Source organism: Haliotis cracherodii, unplaced genomic scaffold, assembly GCF_022045235.1.
Source record: "Haliotis cracherodii isolate W230 unplaced genomic scaffold, xgHalCrac1.p SCAF_11, whole genome shotgun sequence".
Taxonomy (NCBI): domain Eukaryota; kingdom Metazoa; phylum Mollusca; class Gastropoda; order Lepetellida; family Haliotidae; genus Haliotis; species Haliotis cracherodii.
The window spans coordinates 20,000,255-20,017,799 of NW_027266266.1; the positions used below are offsets into that span (position 1 = coordinate 20,000,255).

General features: G+C 38.4%; 1 protein-coding gene across 3 annotated transcripts in view; it reads left to right on the plus strand.

The window, feature by feature from the left end:
- Positions 1-17,545, plus strand: part of LOC139456309 (autism susceptibility gene 2 protein homolog) — a 252,368-nt gene that overhangs the window by 169,384 nt on the left and 65,439 nt on the right. For 2 of the 3 annotated variants that reach the window (XM_071237934.1, XM_071237936.1), the window contains 2 exons: positions 1,496-1,531; positions 7,494-7,526. In XM_071237934.1, coding sequence (XP_071094035.1) covers positions 1,496-1,531; positions 7,494-7,526 — 69 coding nt within the window. The remainder of the gene's footprint in view (positions 1-1,495; positions 1,532-7,493; positions 7,527-17,545) is intronic. The other variant, XM_071237935.1, reaches the window with a different exon arrangement.

Genomic DNA, 17,545 nt, shown 5'->3' on the forward strand with positions numbered 1-17,545 from the left:
TTGGTAGATAGCTTAAAGCATAGCATGAAGGGTGTTTTTGTTAAATGTCGATGAAATATGATGGCTTTGTTGCTAAAAGGGGAAAAATGCCTTTTGAACATATGTGAGTGCATTTTGATAGAAATGAGTATGCTTGGCCGTTCGCAATTCAGATAAATTTATAATTTTTTGCTGTGACAAAAATAGTTGTCGAGAATATGGCTTTTGTCAGATTCATTTTTGATGTTGATTGTGCATTAGTAATATATGATTTCGCTGTGATAGGCAACAGTATAATGGTCTTCCAAGGTATAAAGAAGTGTTTGAATAAACAATAGCAATGTATTCTGCTGAAGATTTGTACGAGGTTGCAGCAGAGAGGGTATTTATAGAAGGGCAAGCTGTTATCCTTAGGGGTCGTTGGGTCACATCTATCAACTCTCCCTATCCTTTTATTTCTCAGCTTGCTGGCTTTGTTACAGTGCATAATGGACCACAATTACTGTCTGAAAAGTGTAATCTCCACACAATATGTTATTTTGCGAGAGAGCTGACAATTAATTAGGGCCATGCAGAATTTTATGCCCGTCTGACTTATCGATCGGGAAAATATCACCAACAAATTATGACCGACAGCAATGTTTATTTCCTCACAATATGGAGGAAACAGTGTGATATTGATTGCTGGACATGATATGCTTTGACCAGGGGGAACCGAATCACAATGATAGAATTAGAGACTTGCGACATCACACAGCGGCCATGGGAAGCATCCAACCCATGCCGCGATGTTTCCATTCTACGAGAATGTGTTGAGAGGTATTAATAGCAAGGGGCATTAATGTAATTATTTTGGCTGTAACGGGGCGAAATCGGCCAGAAAGATACAGTTCCGCACAGGACATTTCTCTGTTGAAAGCATAGAGGTGGGATACTCATCAATTACCCAGAATGCTTCTCTGCAGACATCGATCAATCAATACCTTGCTTTCAGACTGAAAACATGGCCCGCTCGCCCAGCCGCCCAGTAAATGAGAGCACCGTTTGTTTCGTCATGTTCAAGTCAGTTTGGGCCCCAACATGGCCGCACGGCTTCAATTCTGTGCATGTGTGCCCTCCATATCAACACTCACAGTTCGGATAACGAACAAGGGGGGTTGAAGGGTGAAGCACTCCTGTCGAAATTCAATTATTGACCCGATTCCGATCTTGGCATGCTCATTGATAGGCAGCAAGCGAAAAACCACGTCCAAGACAGCTTTCCACTTAGTCTTCAGTGGTTTGTCTTGAAGAGAACGCAGTGCTTAAGAGGTAGTTAAACAACCTTTCAAAATTAAGACAGCAATTACACTACCCAGTTCATTGATTGGAGCGGCATACCCACTCCTACTCGGAAGAGCTTTCATGCAGTTACGATTCAAGAACTTTGTATCAGTCCTCCTATTCTGCACTCGTTCAACACTGCAGCCTCGAGAATAAAAGCAATGGTATTTATCTTCTTTCCTTCTCATTTCAGGCCAGTACTCACTCCAGCTCGGGGCAAGGATACATTGTAAGTACTACAACCCAACTACCCAGATACCCTATGTGTGGACTTGCCTGCTTTAAGTACGTCAATTCTCCCTACTTGCGACGTGTTTGCAGACTCCCTGCACTCCAACAAGGAGCTCTGTTCAGCTCGCATCTGATTTAAGTAGGCTCCTGTCCTGTTTTTTTGCAACACCTTACATTTTCTTGAGCCATCAAGCCAGTGAAGACAATTGGATAATATTAACAGCAAACTGAGCTCACTGACGGCAAGTGGCGTTCTTTACAATATAGAAATGATGCGAAACTTTCTCAAATCCTGGCTACAGGTTCTCGGATTAGAGAGTAAAAGTGGTCTCTATTGACTAAGGAGCAGTTTCTTGCAATTCCTCAACAGGAAAGCTGTCTTTTTTGTACTTAGTCAGTATTTTTATTTTATTGAATTAAAGCAGCTGTTTTTCAATCATTTTACCGAAATTTGACATATTTGTGGTGAATTTGAGAAAGAAATTGATTGCGTTAGTGAAATCGACATGAGTTGTGCGTCATCCTGTCTATCACTGTCACATGAAATGGCCTGAAAACAATCTATTTCAGCAATTCTCCTCATTCGGAATATATTCCATACGAAATCTTTAGAATGATTGGTTGGAAAAAAAATGGATATGATGGCTATTTTTTTATGTCGCGTTCAAGTTTGATGTAGACTTTGTAGATGCATAAGAAAGTAACCAACAAAGCAGCTGAGATAGCGAGCTGAAATCTGACACTCAAGTTCTTTTGAATTGTTAATACGCTCGGCGCTTGACAGATATTATTATTCAAGAAACAAACTGATATCCCTTCTTTCCTTTTTGTTTTCAAGATGTGTTTTTGCATCTCTCTGCTTGTCATATAGCTGTCTCTGTGTGTGTTGTACGGTTAGAGTTTGGGGGTTGATATTTGCACAACTTATATGTTGTGACAGTAGCTTGTCAAAACTTTATGAGAGATCTTTTTCTGATATGGATTTTTTTTTTTGGAAAGTTAAAAGTTTGTTTTATTCAGGAAGGACAAGTTTGTTTTTAAGCTTTGAACAGTGAGATAGAAAGTTTTGTACTTTTTATAAGATGGGACTTGTGTGTATGGAGTACACACAATATTGGACAGAGTTGTCAAGGTTGATTGTGTTTTGACAGAGGAGTAGAAATATAGGCATGGGCACAAGTCCACTATCCAAGACCATTTTTTTAAATATTAAGGTCATCCTAAGGGCTAAAGTAGAGTATGATACATTTTAGGGGCATTACTATATGTTACCACTATTTGGGCTTGTAGGCATTTTTGGATAATTTCCTTCCCTGAAATAAAGATATTGAATAGTATTGAGAAATTGCTTAAATGGATACTAGTATTCATGATGTCGATGGAGTAATACTCTCGGTGAAACACTAATACATTGTTTCAGTTTTGTCTGAGAGCACTTGTCATTGACCCCAACACAAGTCCCAAATGACCCTTCATTCTAAGTACTAAAAGTCCACTGCGCTATGATTGTGATTCATGGCTCATCTATTTCTCAAGAAATGGGACTCTTGACCCCTAGGTGTTCACACATCCATGTAAAGCTCTCATGATATGGAATGCAGATGTTATGTTTATCAATTGGTCAACCCATGAAGATCCGGGGTAGAATGGGTCTTCAGCAACCCATGCTTGCCATAAAAGGTGACTCTGCTTGTCGTAAAAGTCGACTAACGGGATCGGGTGGTCAGACTCGGTGACTTGGCTGATCATCGATCCCAATTGCGTGGATCGATGCTCATGATTTCAATCACTGGATTGTCTGGTCCAGACTCGATTATTTACAGACCGCCATCATATAGCTGGAATATTACTGAGTGCGGCGTTAAACAACAAACCAACCAACCAATTATCAATTGGTCCTTGAATTATTGGTGGGGTAATCTAATGGTTTAGATGTTCACTTGTCACGCCAAAGACCAGGGTTCGAATCCCACCATGCGTACAATGTGTGAAGCCCATTTCTTGTGTCCCTGCTGGAATAATGTTTAAAGCTGCATTTAACGAAACTATTTGAAACAATTTTAGTTGCTTGAGAGTTTGATACAAGGACTAAAGGCAACAGGTTTGTGTTTCAATAATTGCAAAATACAAGTTTGTGTCCGTTTTAGCTGCAAATTGTATATTAAATCTTCCTGTATATTAAATATAGGTGAGCTGCAGAACCTTTTCAGAGGCTTCTTGGCTTTCATTGTGGCTTGGCAAAATCTCTCTATATCCCTGCCTTGTAAGTTGTATCCGCCATGGAGTGTCTGGATAAGATTTTGTTCCCAGCCCTCTTCGCTGGTCATAAGTGGCGGCTTACCGGATCAGGATGTAAGGCTCCCTGACTTGGTTTGATAGCATGTCATTTTACCCCCATGACATGGATTGCTGCTCATAATATCAACCACTGGTTTGTCTGGTTCAAACTTGGTTATTTACATGCCGCTGTCATAGCTGGAATGTTGCTGAGGGCGGCATTTTTATTCCAACCACCCACACCTAACTTCTATCATGGAGTATGTAATTCAAAATATCAGGCCCACACCAAGAACATATTAAGCCCTGTCTTGTTTTTCATGAACCAAAATGTTGAGCCACATTTTGTGATCAGTTTGCATGGGAATCTGTAGAGTTTTTCAGCATAGAAAATTTGTAATTTTCAATTTGGAACGTACGTTTTCCAATCATCCTGCCAGAATCCAATATCCTGGATGAGTGCCTGATTGAATGACATTGACAGTTGAATGACAGTTGAATATAAGCATTATTTATCATCAGTTGTGCTTTATCATATTTATTTTCAAATATTTATTGGTCAATTTTTGCCAATTTGGTAAAAATTAATAGTTTAATAGATCATGATGGAACAAAACAATACATGAAACAATGGAAATTTGAATTGTTTCATGTTTTGGGAATGTTCATTTTTAAGAAAAGTAACCTTTCTTGTTTGGTGAAACCTGAGGTATGTTTTTTACTTGAGAAATTCTTAGCTATTTTTGAATTTTGAAGTTGCTCCTTAAATATCAAGACTTTGTTAATATGGAAACTTCTCCACTTGGTCATGTTTGGATGAATATCATACATGTTGATTTATTCCATGCTTTCTTTGTTAGTTTCGACACTTGCTAGTGTGGACATCCCTAAATCTGGACACATTTGAAGGATTCATCCAGTTTAACAGGGGACCATTGTGGTCGGAGTCTCTAGATGAGACTGTGTGCATATATTGGGTAAAAAATCTGGCACTGTCCGGCTGCCAGGTCTGTTGCACATTGTGAGGTCACAAGCAGCTTTGTCAGACTTTGTTTTTTCAACAGACACATCTATGATCCAGTGATTCCATGATCTAAGATTTCAATGTTGAGGTATTTTGACAGAGTTGTCAAAATTGATGCAAGGTCATAGGGAGCAAGGTCAAGGAAGAAGACTTTCTCGATAGACGGTGAAGGCATTGATTGTCCCAGCTCGCTGTGTCCTAGTCATAATACCTTATCGCGCACCAACTATACCACGGACATGTCCGTTTGAAGACATCCAGCCAGCGACAAGACAAACTCAAACAGTCGTTTCCAAACACCAATCACATCGCAGGAAATTGCACCACTCTGGAAAACTTGTCCGTTTCCGTGCACCAGGAGCAGACGTAATTGCTTTTTTTGCCGGCTGGAAGTAATATGGCGGTCGTACAGGGAGTTGCCATGACAAAGGCAGGAAGCGCAGGAGAATGGCTCCGTGATTGGTTGTTGTGGGTGCCAGGCATGACCAAACGATCATTACAAACCTGCAAAAGGAGACCATGTTTGCAAGGTCTGGCTAGGTGATGATAATTGAAGGGAACACGATCCTAACTAATGTTATTGGTATTTGGAGGGATAATTGATGAATTGACGTCTACTATATCAAGATCAAGTGCCTTTGGTGTGAATTAGAAAATACGATTTAAATGAAGTACCGTAGTTTGGAAAGCAATGATGGTAGTTTCAATTAATGATGATAGGTCTTTCTTCATGGAATGGTCCCAAATTGGGTTATTTGGTTCTTGCTCCAAGAAAAAATGTTTATAAGTTCTACATGAGAAGCTCATTTTTTCATAATTGTTTTTTTCAAACAGTAGGTCAGGATAGGTTTTTATTCTTGATTTTTATCAATGCGTGTTCTCCATTTTGCAAAAGAAGTAATAGATTGGTTGTAAATGTCTTTTTAAATACTCCTCACTGCATAAAACCAGATTTTCAGTAGAAGATTTTTTAATTATTACCTGAAGTCAAATGATAAGAATGTTTTTAATTGGTACGGTACATGGAATCAAACTTTGAAACAGCAATAGCCTTCTGGCATTGTTGTTTTGGACGTCTAAGATCATAAACAAAGTTTTCTGACTTGAATCCTTTTATTATATACAATCCACAAGAATCAGACAATGTGTCCGGGCCCCAAAAAGTGTTAAATCTTCATTAAAAAAAAGAAAATGCCCCAAAAGTATTGTATTCAATTACTTTCCATCTTTCAACACAAGGATGTAATGTGTTCCTCTTATTTCAATTTCAAAGTAAAAATCTATTTATGGTATTGGTTTGAGAAATGATCCTGTTCGACAAAACATGCTTTTAAGATTTTTTTGATCAAATCAGCAATACTAATATCAATGTAAAATTCTTTTCAAGCTGTCATGTTCAGATCGAAGTTTTTAACCTGAGAAAGTAATCATTTGAGATCAGAGAAAGAACCATATTGAATATCAGATTAAAATTGATAGTTTGTCAGAAAAGCATACCAGTAAATGGAAGCCAAAGCAGCCGAATGATCGTGGCTACTGTTTTCAAATGGCTCTTCTTTGATATGAATCTGACAAATGACATTGGAGACACGACGATGTTGTCAATCTCGCTTATGTGATGGAGTTTGATTCTGCAATCATTTTATGTCAAGAAGTTTGGCTTGTTGCTTTCCTTGATTTTAAGAGATGAATCATGTCAGTTAAATTGATGGGCTTTAAGATGTTTTTTCTCTTAATACTTTGACCTTTGATTTGGCGTCCAATTATTTGGTTTTCTGTCTTATGTTGAAATAGGAATTGTTTTGCATTGACTACTCGCACAATATTTTGTTTTCTGAGAATGTAAAGAAAAAATGAGCTCTTTGTGTAAAGTAATATAACATGTGAACATTATATATATGAATCAATAATTGTTACTTTCAAATGGTGTATGAAAAGAAAAATGAAAACCAATAATAATTTTATGATAGGAACAATGTACTTTTAAATTTCAAAATCCAAACAAGTTATACAAAGCATTATTTAATGATAGGAACAATGTACTTTTAAATTTCAAAATCCAAACAAATTATACAAAGCATTATTTAATCCGATAAAATCCCCCAAATAAAATCTTTGCTTATGGTACAAAATATTCTCATATAAAACCAACAGAGAATTGTGTTATTGAGATCTCCAAGCTTGGCAGCTTATTGAGCACTTAATTGTTATGAATCCATAAATACTAATGAAATAACCCTGCTATATTGGAATAATGAAAACAAAACCAAGAGAGTACACTTAACACATCAATATTGCAATCTCTCTCCTTTATTCACTAAACAGTATTGACTCCATTGTCAGAAATTAATGGTTATTTGTGTGTAAATGGGTCTGATAGATACAGATCAATCGTACCAAGATAGAAGGGTATCACACCACCAACCTCCTATCAGACTGCTTCCGATGTTGGCAAACAATTAGGATGAAAACGGTTGACATAAATGAAGAGCTCCCATGTTATCCGACAACTGGAGAGGCCGTGCGTAGCTCCGTGTCACGCCAATTGCGGGCCGATAGAAGCTGATCAATATTTTAGCAGGTCAGCCTTACCCATCATGCCTTGCCCTGTTTACTGTGCTCCGTGAATATTAATGAGCTTTGTCTCCTACTCTTTCAGCCTGAATGTGAAAGTGAGAGCGAAGATGACCAGGTAGGTGGCGAGTTTATGTCCGTCGTAGATAGCAATTGCTTTGTTGTATATTGCGCGTCCATTTCTGAAATTGACATGGGGGATGAACAGAAAATTGCATTCAAAGAGTGTGGAGTATCGGCCATGTTTACTCGAGTGTGAAAGGGCCAGCGCGTGAATCACTCTTCCTCGTCTGTGTGGCAAGGTTCAAGCTGACCCTGCTCGGCTCGAGTGTCCACTAAATGTCCAGTGTGTTATATGGCTGACCGCAGCAGAGGACAAGCTGTCTTGTTTTGTCAGTCCTGGCATTGTTGGGCTTTGTAGTAATCGAGCCACAGTGAAGTGGGGCAGATTGTCTTTTTGGTGATTTTCTTTTCAACCCGTTGCAAAGCTTTTGTCGTGTAGCCTAGAATGCGTCATGATCGGTGTGAAATAATCATTTATTGTTCACAGAGTGGCTGTATTTTTCATATGCCTCACACAGTACTCAGCCTAGCCTAATTTACCTGTACAGCAGATATAATAACATTTGTTATGATAAAATGACTAATCCTTTGATCGCCTAATTTAATTTGATAAAAAAGCTGCATGAATGATATAATGTTTTCACATCATACATGTACAGTAAAAAAATCAACATGTTTTTTTGTGTTGAATTCTCTGATGTCAAACAAATGCTGCTTTTCTTCATGCCAATATCTGTCGTCTGAAAGCATTTATGTCCACACGAGCATGTCAATTGCTGTTATATCTCATCTCCACCCTAGGACATACAGTCCCTCGTCTGTACATATCTGGACTTTCACAGCTATTCTGAGTTCAATCTTGCTATGGGCGATTGACCATAATAGTCCAATCCAATAATTTGTCTTTGATCGTTCATGCGATGAAACATGTTCTCATCTATTGCTCTTAATGGCTGGTACATTGCAGGTAAGTAGAATGGTATTGGACAGAAGCAACCCTTCCCCTGTCATGTTATTGGTGTGTCGATAATAATTGCCTACGAGATGTATGTGTGTTTGCTCTTAATGCTTGCTGTGTTGACTTAAACCTAGGTCATGTTTCTACAGCAGTTAACATAGCTGGGACTATCTATTATTATGGTGAACTATGGCTATTAATAAGGTTAAACATGTATTTCTATGATTTATGTGTGCGCCTATTCCACCAGGTTGTTATGAAGATTGGGGCTTGTGTACGACTTCCATGTGACAATCATGCCTGCATGTTTTCCTGCAAGCTAATATTTTTCTATGTGTATCGACTGACAAAAGAAAGAACTCTGGCATTGTGATGATGTTTATGAAATTCCTGTAGATGTAAATTGGTCTTGAAATCTGGTGGACGTTTAGGGTTTTGGGAACAGATTATGATGGGTGGGGTAGGGATAAGGAGAGATACTAAACTGACTAGGATTTGGGGTGGGGAAATTTGAGGCGATATGGAGCGGAGGCTATATGGGGTGGGGAAATTTGAGGCGATATGAAGCGGAGGCTGTATGGGGTGGGGAAATTTGAGGCGATATGAAGCGGAGGCTATATGGGGTGGGGAAATTTGAGGCGATATGAAGCGGAGGCTGTATGGGGTGGGGAAATCGGAGGCTATATGAAGCGGAGACTATATGGGGTGGGGAAATGGGAGGCGATATGAAGTGGAGGCTATATGGGGAGGGGAAATGGGAGGCTATATGGGGTGGGGAAATGGAAGGTGGTATGAAGTGGAGGCTGTATGGGGTGGGGAAATTGGAGGCGATATGGAGCGGAGGCTATATGGGGTGGGGAAATGGAAGGTGGGATGAAGTGGAGGCTATATGGGGAGGGGAAATGGGAGGTGATATGAAGTGGAGGCTATATGGGGTGGGGAAATAGGAGGTGATATGAAGTGGAGGCTATATGGGGTGGGGAAATGGGAGGTGATATGAAGTGGAGGCTATATGGGGTGGGGAAATAGGAGGTGATATGAAGTGGAGGCTATATGGGATGGGGAAATTGCAGGCGGTATAAAGTGGAGGCTATATGGGGTGGGGAAATGGGAGGCGATATGAAGTGGAGGATATATAGGGTGGGTAAATGGAACACGATATAAAGTGGAGGATGTGGAGAAATAGAAGGTGATATATAAAGTGGAGGATGATTTGAGGAGGGGAAATTTAAGGTCATACAAAGTGGAGGATGATTTGAGGTGGGGAAATTTAAGGTCATACAAAGTGGAGGATTATTCAAGGTGGGGAAATTTAAGGTCATACAAAGTGGAGGATGATTTGAGGTGGGGAAATTTAAGGTCATACAAAGTGGAGGATGATTTGAGGTGGGGAAATTTAAGGTCATACAAAGTGGAGGATGATTTGAGGTGGGGAAATTTAAGGTCATACAAAGTGGAGGATGATTTGAGGTGGGGAAATTTAAGGTCATACAAAGTGGAGGATGATTTGAGGTGTGGAAATTTAAGGTCATACAAAGTGGAGGATTATTCGAGGTGGGGAAATGGAAGGTGAGGGTTGGTTTGAGGTGGGCAAATGGATGATTGTTGAGCAGGACACGACGTGGAGGAAGGTAGGAGGTAGGAATGAGACAGTTTAGAAACAAGATTGTGATAGCAGGTTGAGTAATGGTAGATGAAGTTGGGTGAAGTTTCTCAGGACCAGATTTCATCGAAAATGGCTGATACACCAATAATTGCACAGATGTGCTACATCTTACCGAAGTCAAATTACCTTGAAACTTTCTTATTGGGTTCTAAAATTCATAGATAGAATTTCTGATTTATTCAAAAATCATTAGAAGATCATTATCTTCCTCATGTTTCACTTTTCTCTCTGTACTGATAGAAATATTATTTGATTATCTTATTTCTCAATAATCTTATACTTCAATAATGTCTTTGTACAAATGAGAACACAAATATTTTTATTTCAAGAAAATGATGCCTGCATAATGGTTCAGATTTTGGTTTCTAACAATCAATCCTTGTAATGGATCTATTGAGAGGAGATATTTGTTTCGTTTCATTCAAAGAAAATAGGCTTTTTTAGGACTCTTGATCTTTGTAATTTTGGATTGGTTTCTATTCTGAAATGAAGTGATACTGATACAATAGTCAGATGTCTTTGTAAGATTAATTTTTCATTGCGTCTTTACTTTTGTTTTGGGGTCCAGTGACATATTTTCTGAGTGGCGATATATGTTTCAATAGATGTTTCCTACTTCAGTTTCTTAACTGTTCTTCACAGATGGAATTTTTTACGTTTTTTCCTGCTACAAGTCTAAAATTCCTAAAGATAGTAGTGAAAAAATGGTAACTGTGTTTTGTTACGATATTGGTGCTGCCTTCGGAAGAAATTCATCTTAGCCTAAAATCCCTAAATTCTCCAGATCTTCATAATCAGAAGTATGGAAACATGTCTCAACTGATTATGACATTTGAGGTCTATTACATGTCAATGGCACATTAAGTACGTAACAGATCCAGCTGATTAGTGCAGAGTGACTGGTTGCAAGTGTTATTACATATGTTTATTTCATGTAAGTATCACTTAAACCATGCCCAGGGGGTTCATATGAGTGTTGGACCACTTTAGCAAGGGTCAGGCAAATGTTACACATTTTATGAAAGGTGTTTATGTAAGTGAAAGTATTTGCTCCATGTTGCGTCAGATATTGGCCGGTAGTTATGGATGTTTCTCCATGTTGGTGTTGTAATGTATAATACAGGTTACAGAAGACCTGACTCCTGGGAGCCTCAATCTGATATGGGGTTTATGTCGTCCATTTCAGCTAAGAGAATTGCATAACTGTCATGTACATGTTGAATCAGGGGCTTTATGCTGTCAGTTTGGTGCTTATTGCCGTCAATCAGTCGTCAGTATCACAGGTTCCCAGCCTCCGCTTCGCAAATTGCAGGATTTGGACTAATATTGACGTATGAATATGAAATTACTGGTTGTCTGGCCCTTGTGTCGATTTCTTTAACATTGCTGACCTGGATATTGTCTCTGCCAACAGAATGTGAGTTTTCATTTTCGAATATACATACTGGTTCGATTATTTATATCCTGAAGATTAAACTGGTTGTGCCGAATTTGAAAAAAACATTGAACAACTGTCTAGATTTATGAAAATATGACATGTTATCTCCCAGGCAAGATTGAAAAGTTTGGAGCCAGAATTTTATGGCCGGAATCCAATTGAGTTTTTTTAAGTTTTGTATTTGTGTTCTTAATCAGGAAGTTGTGGAGGACATCGTACAGATGTGCATTAAAGTGGAGGCAAGTTTCAAGAGTCTTAGAAAGTTGAACTTGTGAACCTGATTAAACGTTTACAGTTTTATTGTCAGAGCGTTATTGCTTCCTGATGCATAGTTGTGCTGCAAGTTGTGCTGTGATCAGTTTGTGTACATGTTGTAGGACACCCACTTATGTCAGTTGTTGAGTCCAAGGGCCTTTATCCTTCCCCCAGTGGGTCCAGTAAACATGATAGAAGGAAAGGAACGAAGCTGTTGGAACCACTTAGTGTTTTAGAGCTGAGGGAAATGAACGCTTTAGCCCTTGTGTATGAACGTACATGGTTGAGGAAGGATTTGTAAGTCTTGTTTGCAATGGATAATGTCATGATCAGGATTATTGTCATATTTGCGTTATGCAAACTTGGAGTGAAATAGGTTGGAATTTTGAGTAAAAATTGATGTGATGATGAGTATGATTATGATTATAAGGATTTTGTTACTTAAACTGGATGGTGGGTAGCTGGGTGGTTAGGATGATGATGAGGAGGAGGATGAGGATGATGCACATTTGGTAGGGATGGCTATTGATATAATTCTTACAGATCGATAATCGTTCACGAAATAGCAATCAATTATCAATAAGTACAAGAGAAGTAACTTTGAGCAAAAATGCCAAGAGCTCAGAGACAAAACAACATATTTCACGTCACTGGTGACACAATTTTTCATTGATTTCTTTGTGGACATTTAAGATAAAATCGACTGCTTGTCGTCTTCAGCTATGTTCAAAAACAAGTCTGCATCGGTAAATTAAAACGTTATTTCATCACAACAGGTTGTGTAAGATATTATTGATGACATAATTTTCATGTCGATATTCATAAATATTTCTTCCAATCGAAGATATTTCCGATTTATCAATCTTTTTAGCCAGTTCGAACATTTGGATTGAAATAGGGGGAAGTTTTGATAACATGATTGTGATTACTATAATTTTATTCGTTAAAGAGGTCAATGGGTAGCCTTATGGTCAAGGCATCAGCTTGTCACACATAGAATCTGGGTTTCATTCCCTAGATAGGTACTCATACCCTGTGTTCCCCTGCTGTGATAGGAAGGCGCCTTTAAACCAACTCACACATTATTATAATGGTATAATGAAACGGTTGGCATTCCTTGAAGACTTGGGTTACTGTTACCATTATTATGTTAATGATCTAGTTTTTTATTGATGATGATGATAGCATCAGGAAAGAGGAAATGGATGATACCCATAAACTGTTGACTGAAGATGATAATGAGACTAAATGGCTTCTGAAAGAAGATACGTTCAATTTTTATGTCGTGGAATTAATGAAAATGGGTTATCAGGCTAACAGATAGTATTATTGTGTTCCCGTGACGGATCTGTGAAATATGCTTTGACAATCAAAAGGTCTGATTACACATTAATAACGACAGCTTTTGTTAATTTCCAACACATACCAGATCAGATTTCGATTCGCCAGATGGAACAGTTTAACACCAAATCCTACTAATCCTCCAGATGGCTTAAAATCTCATAAAGCTTTGATTCCTCATTATTGTACCAGATTTTATTCTTCCAGTTGGTTTATAAGCACAATATGGCCTAACACCTTCCTTAATGACATTTACACCTGCTTAAGAGATTTACCTGTGGGTGGCTTTGCCTGTCATTGCAGCTGTGAAGGTCAGAGACGATAGTTCGGTCAATGAGAGATAGATATCACCTGTGATATTTACAACCTATTGATGTAAGCAACATTATAGCTTATAATAAAAATTGACATTTATCGCGATATCAATGTATCGGTAATTTTTTCATGTCGATACTGCATCAACACATATATATGAATATCGATACTAAATTCATAATGCACCTTCACAGAAATGTTTACATTTATTATGATAACCATGGTTATGATGGACAATGAGAAGGCCGAAAATTCAATTTTAAACAATTATAGGATCAATTTAGTTAATATTATATTTTAAGTTGTAGGTCTACATAGTTGGGTTGTTTTTTTATCCCTAAACATGCAGAATAATTAATCTTATTTTTAATTGATATATTCTCCTCCAAAAAAGTCCAGGACCACCTTGTTCTTTCCCCTCTCTATAGTTAATTTGTCATGATTACTTCCGAGTCGATATATTGATAGACCCGTGAAGATTCCGGGGTAGAATAGGTCTTCAGCAACCCATGCTTGCTGTAAAAGGCGACTATGCTTGTCGTAAGAGACAACTAATGGGATCGGATGGTCAGGCTCACTGACTTGGTTAATGCATATCATCGATTGAATCCCAATTGCATGGATCGATGGTCATGATGTCAATGACTGGATTGTCTGGTCCAGAATCAAATATTTACAGACCGCCGTCATATGGCTGGAATATTGCTGAGTGCGGCGTTAAAGTTAAATAACAAGCCAACAACCAAGGATATATTGATACTAAGTGCCCCCCCCCTGCTCATTTTGTCTCATACCTTGATAATGACAGGGAAATATTTGAGCCATGGTTTTACAATGGTTTTAATTTGGTGGGATTTTATTTCTTGTGATACTGCTATCGGTAATTCTGAAATTGATTGGATTCATCAATCAATTTGTTTGAGCAGGGAGTGATTTTTTTTAGATAGACATGACAAGTAGATAAATGAATTTTGCGATGTGAAATGTACAAATTGAGATTTGATTAGCCCTTTCCCCCTCTCCATGAAAATGGACTAATCTTGTCAACAATTTTTTTTAACTTTTATTTTTTGAAACAGATAATTATTCTATGATGAGATATGATGAGGTGTTCATTTCACGCTGTTTGACTTGTGAAACAAGTTCATCCAACTTTGCTTACTTTTCTGACCTTCGATTGTTTTTTACGAAAGATGATTACATTTGTAACAAGCTACCAAGATTACATTACTGAAAATCAAACAGGAATTTAGGCTTCGGTAATCTTGGTGCTAGCTTTTTGTGGAGGTTAAAAATAAAAGCAATTTAACTCCTGTGAATTTGTTATTAAAGTGAAGGTCAAAGCCTTTGTTTCCGAGTGCCTTGTAATCTGGATACGAATTAGCCTCAAGAAATATTACAGAAGACAAACTCCTAACCTTGAAGAGATTTTAATCTTGTTTGAGGTCTAAGATTATTTTCACTCTTTTATAAATAACATAATTTGATTTGGTAGGAGCTTATTTTACGAACAGTTAATGTCAAATTCTATCTTTTCATCCAAATGCACTCACCGCACTTGAACACGGATGCTCATTTGATTTTTTTACACAGAGCTTGATTTTTTATGCTTGACAGATATAAATCAAGAATTTTGACTTTAACTTTAGAAGCTGTTGCATTCCTCTCTTGAAACTGAAGAAATTGGGGATGTTTTTGGTTAATGTGGTATTTATGCCTGAAAGTGAGCCTTCAGCCGCCAGTAATGTATGTGTGTCTTTGAAGAGTCTAAGATAAGAAAGCTTGTTAACACTACAGAACAAGATAATCAAGCCTTTATGTTTGGTAATTACGCGCAATTGGATTTCAGAGCTTTAGCACTAACGCGATAATTAGGTGTTAAACTTGCCAACCAGCCACTACTGATAAACACATTATTTATAGATCCACATATTAACGCGTTGAGTTTGATTTGATAGTTCCCTGCTACCCTTCAAAGGATGCGGATACAGTGATCGCCATCAAGTCGCTTCAGAGGATGTTAATGTGTGCGAGAGACTACAGTTTTAATACAGAGATCACAGGGAAGGAGACCCGATTTGATTGGCTGATTGACACTCGTGAGGCCCGTCTTGTTCACAGTAGCCTCTTTATGATGAATTTGCCACGAAACCTTTTTAGCCGCCATACACGGTGTGGCGGTCGTTGGTGTACTGGGAGTAGTAAAAGTTTTACCTTGTCGACGGACATGAGATGGAATGGTGTTTGAAGGTAGCTGTCTGTGTTGGCATGAATAAACCCCTGGGACCCCAAACAATTTATGACACTGATCGTAGCATGCCTAGAGTCTCCCTGATATTCATGGACCTATTGGTCCCTGGGGAGCCATCAGGGATACTGATTGGGGTCACGGTTGCAACAGTACCCTGTGCCATGACTCCCGAGCAGTTTGCATGAAAATTGCATTATTCGCAGTGAAATCGAGATCCAATTTGCGCACACTGCACACCGGGGCGACAATCAACGCGAGGAACTCTCATCAACAAGAAAAATAGAATTTCCAATAAATTTCATTTGCCTCCACATAGAATTTCCCCGAGGTCTATAATTTGAGCAGCAAATACACTTGTTATTTCACAGCCCAAGTGGATTTGGCCTGATCCCTAAGGACAAACCCCATTGGCACCATCTAATTGTCATCCCGAACAGTCGTCCTCCTCTTGGGTGACAGTACTAGGGCAGGCATATCGCTCCATGATAAATACTTGAATACCGGTCGCTTTGCTTCCAATGTTTCCAATAATTGGAACAACGTAGACCAAAAAATTGTCAACTTGTTAGACGCTGGTATATAGAGAGATCTTTGGGCTCCAATTTGTTGCATAGAACACAACTGTTCCGCCGAGACGATGTGGAAGAAGATACTTTTTAATGATATTACTTGTTTGCAATTTATCATTGGAAGTCTACGTGGAAAGAATCTTGGATTTGGGGGCATAGGTTTTGTTAAAGTATAAAACGTCAACGCCAGAGAATAATCAGTCACGATTATCTGCTGAAACAGATTCCATTGGGCGTAAAAGCAAAATAGTGGTGAAAAGAATTTGATCCACTTGATGTGACCCTTGGAAAAAAGGCAAGCATCATTTGTCAAATTCTTCGAGTCCTCTTGGAATTGGTGGACATATTTTTTCTTGTTGACAAATGAATTTATCAGATGAAGAGGATCAGCCGTGTATTTGAAGCCATATTGGATTTCAAGCCAGGTGCTTTTTGCTCCATCATAAATGTCTCGTTGCATATTTTTAAATTTTCATTTGGAATGGACAATAGATAATGCTTATTGTTATTCTTGTCAAGTTTCAATGGTTTGATAAAAAAATTACAAATATTATTATGTATTCTATTGTATAGCTGTAGAGGCTTTTATGTATACTGACAGGGCATGGAAACGTGTGTTGTGGAACATGGCGTGATGAAATGTTATGTTGTGAATGTCAATATAAACTAGTAATCCCATCAGTTTGCATTTATGCTAATGGAGAGACTGAGGAGAATATGAATGTCCGTGTAGCGAATGTGTGCAGCTTGGCATCTGATCTCCACTCGGCTCACACAGACGGAACACTCAAGCATGGACAAGGTACTTTTCATTGTTCTGTGTGTCTGTTGAAAATGTTTGGGACGTTTGGGGTGAAAAGTTTTGTTTTTATTTTTTTGAAATTTTTGTGTGAGAATCGTTCTGGAAACAATAGTGCCTGCTGATTAAGTGTTGGCGTAATCTGACATTGGTTTGCTGGGATCATCTGGGTTACTTGATTGTCATTGTGTTAGAGTTGCCCATGGGGAGATGAAACATTCTGATTCAGTCACTCTCCACACCGATTCACCTAATTTGTGTCTTAAGAGTGGCCATGTGGCTGAAGCATTCCCTCATCGGTTAACAATTTGGATCTCATTCCTGGTACAATGCATTGATACTTTGATATACAGTGGTTTTTGTTTGGTTATATGATCTCCGTTATATGTCTTAAGATAAGCCACCCCAAGGCCCCTCTGGATAAGGACCAGCACTGAGCCTGTTTATGGAATGTCATTTTGTAACTTGAAACTTCACAATCT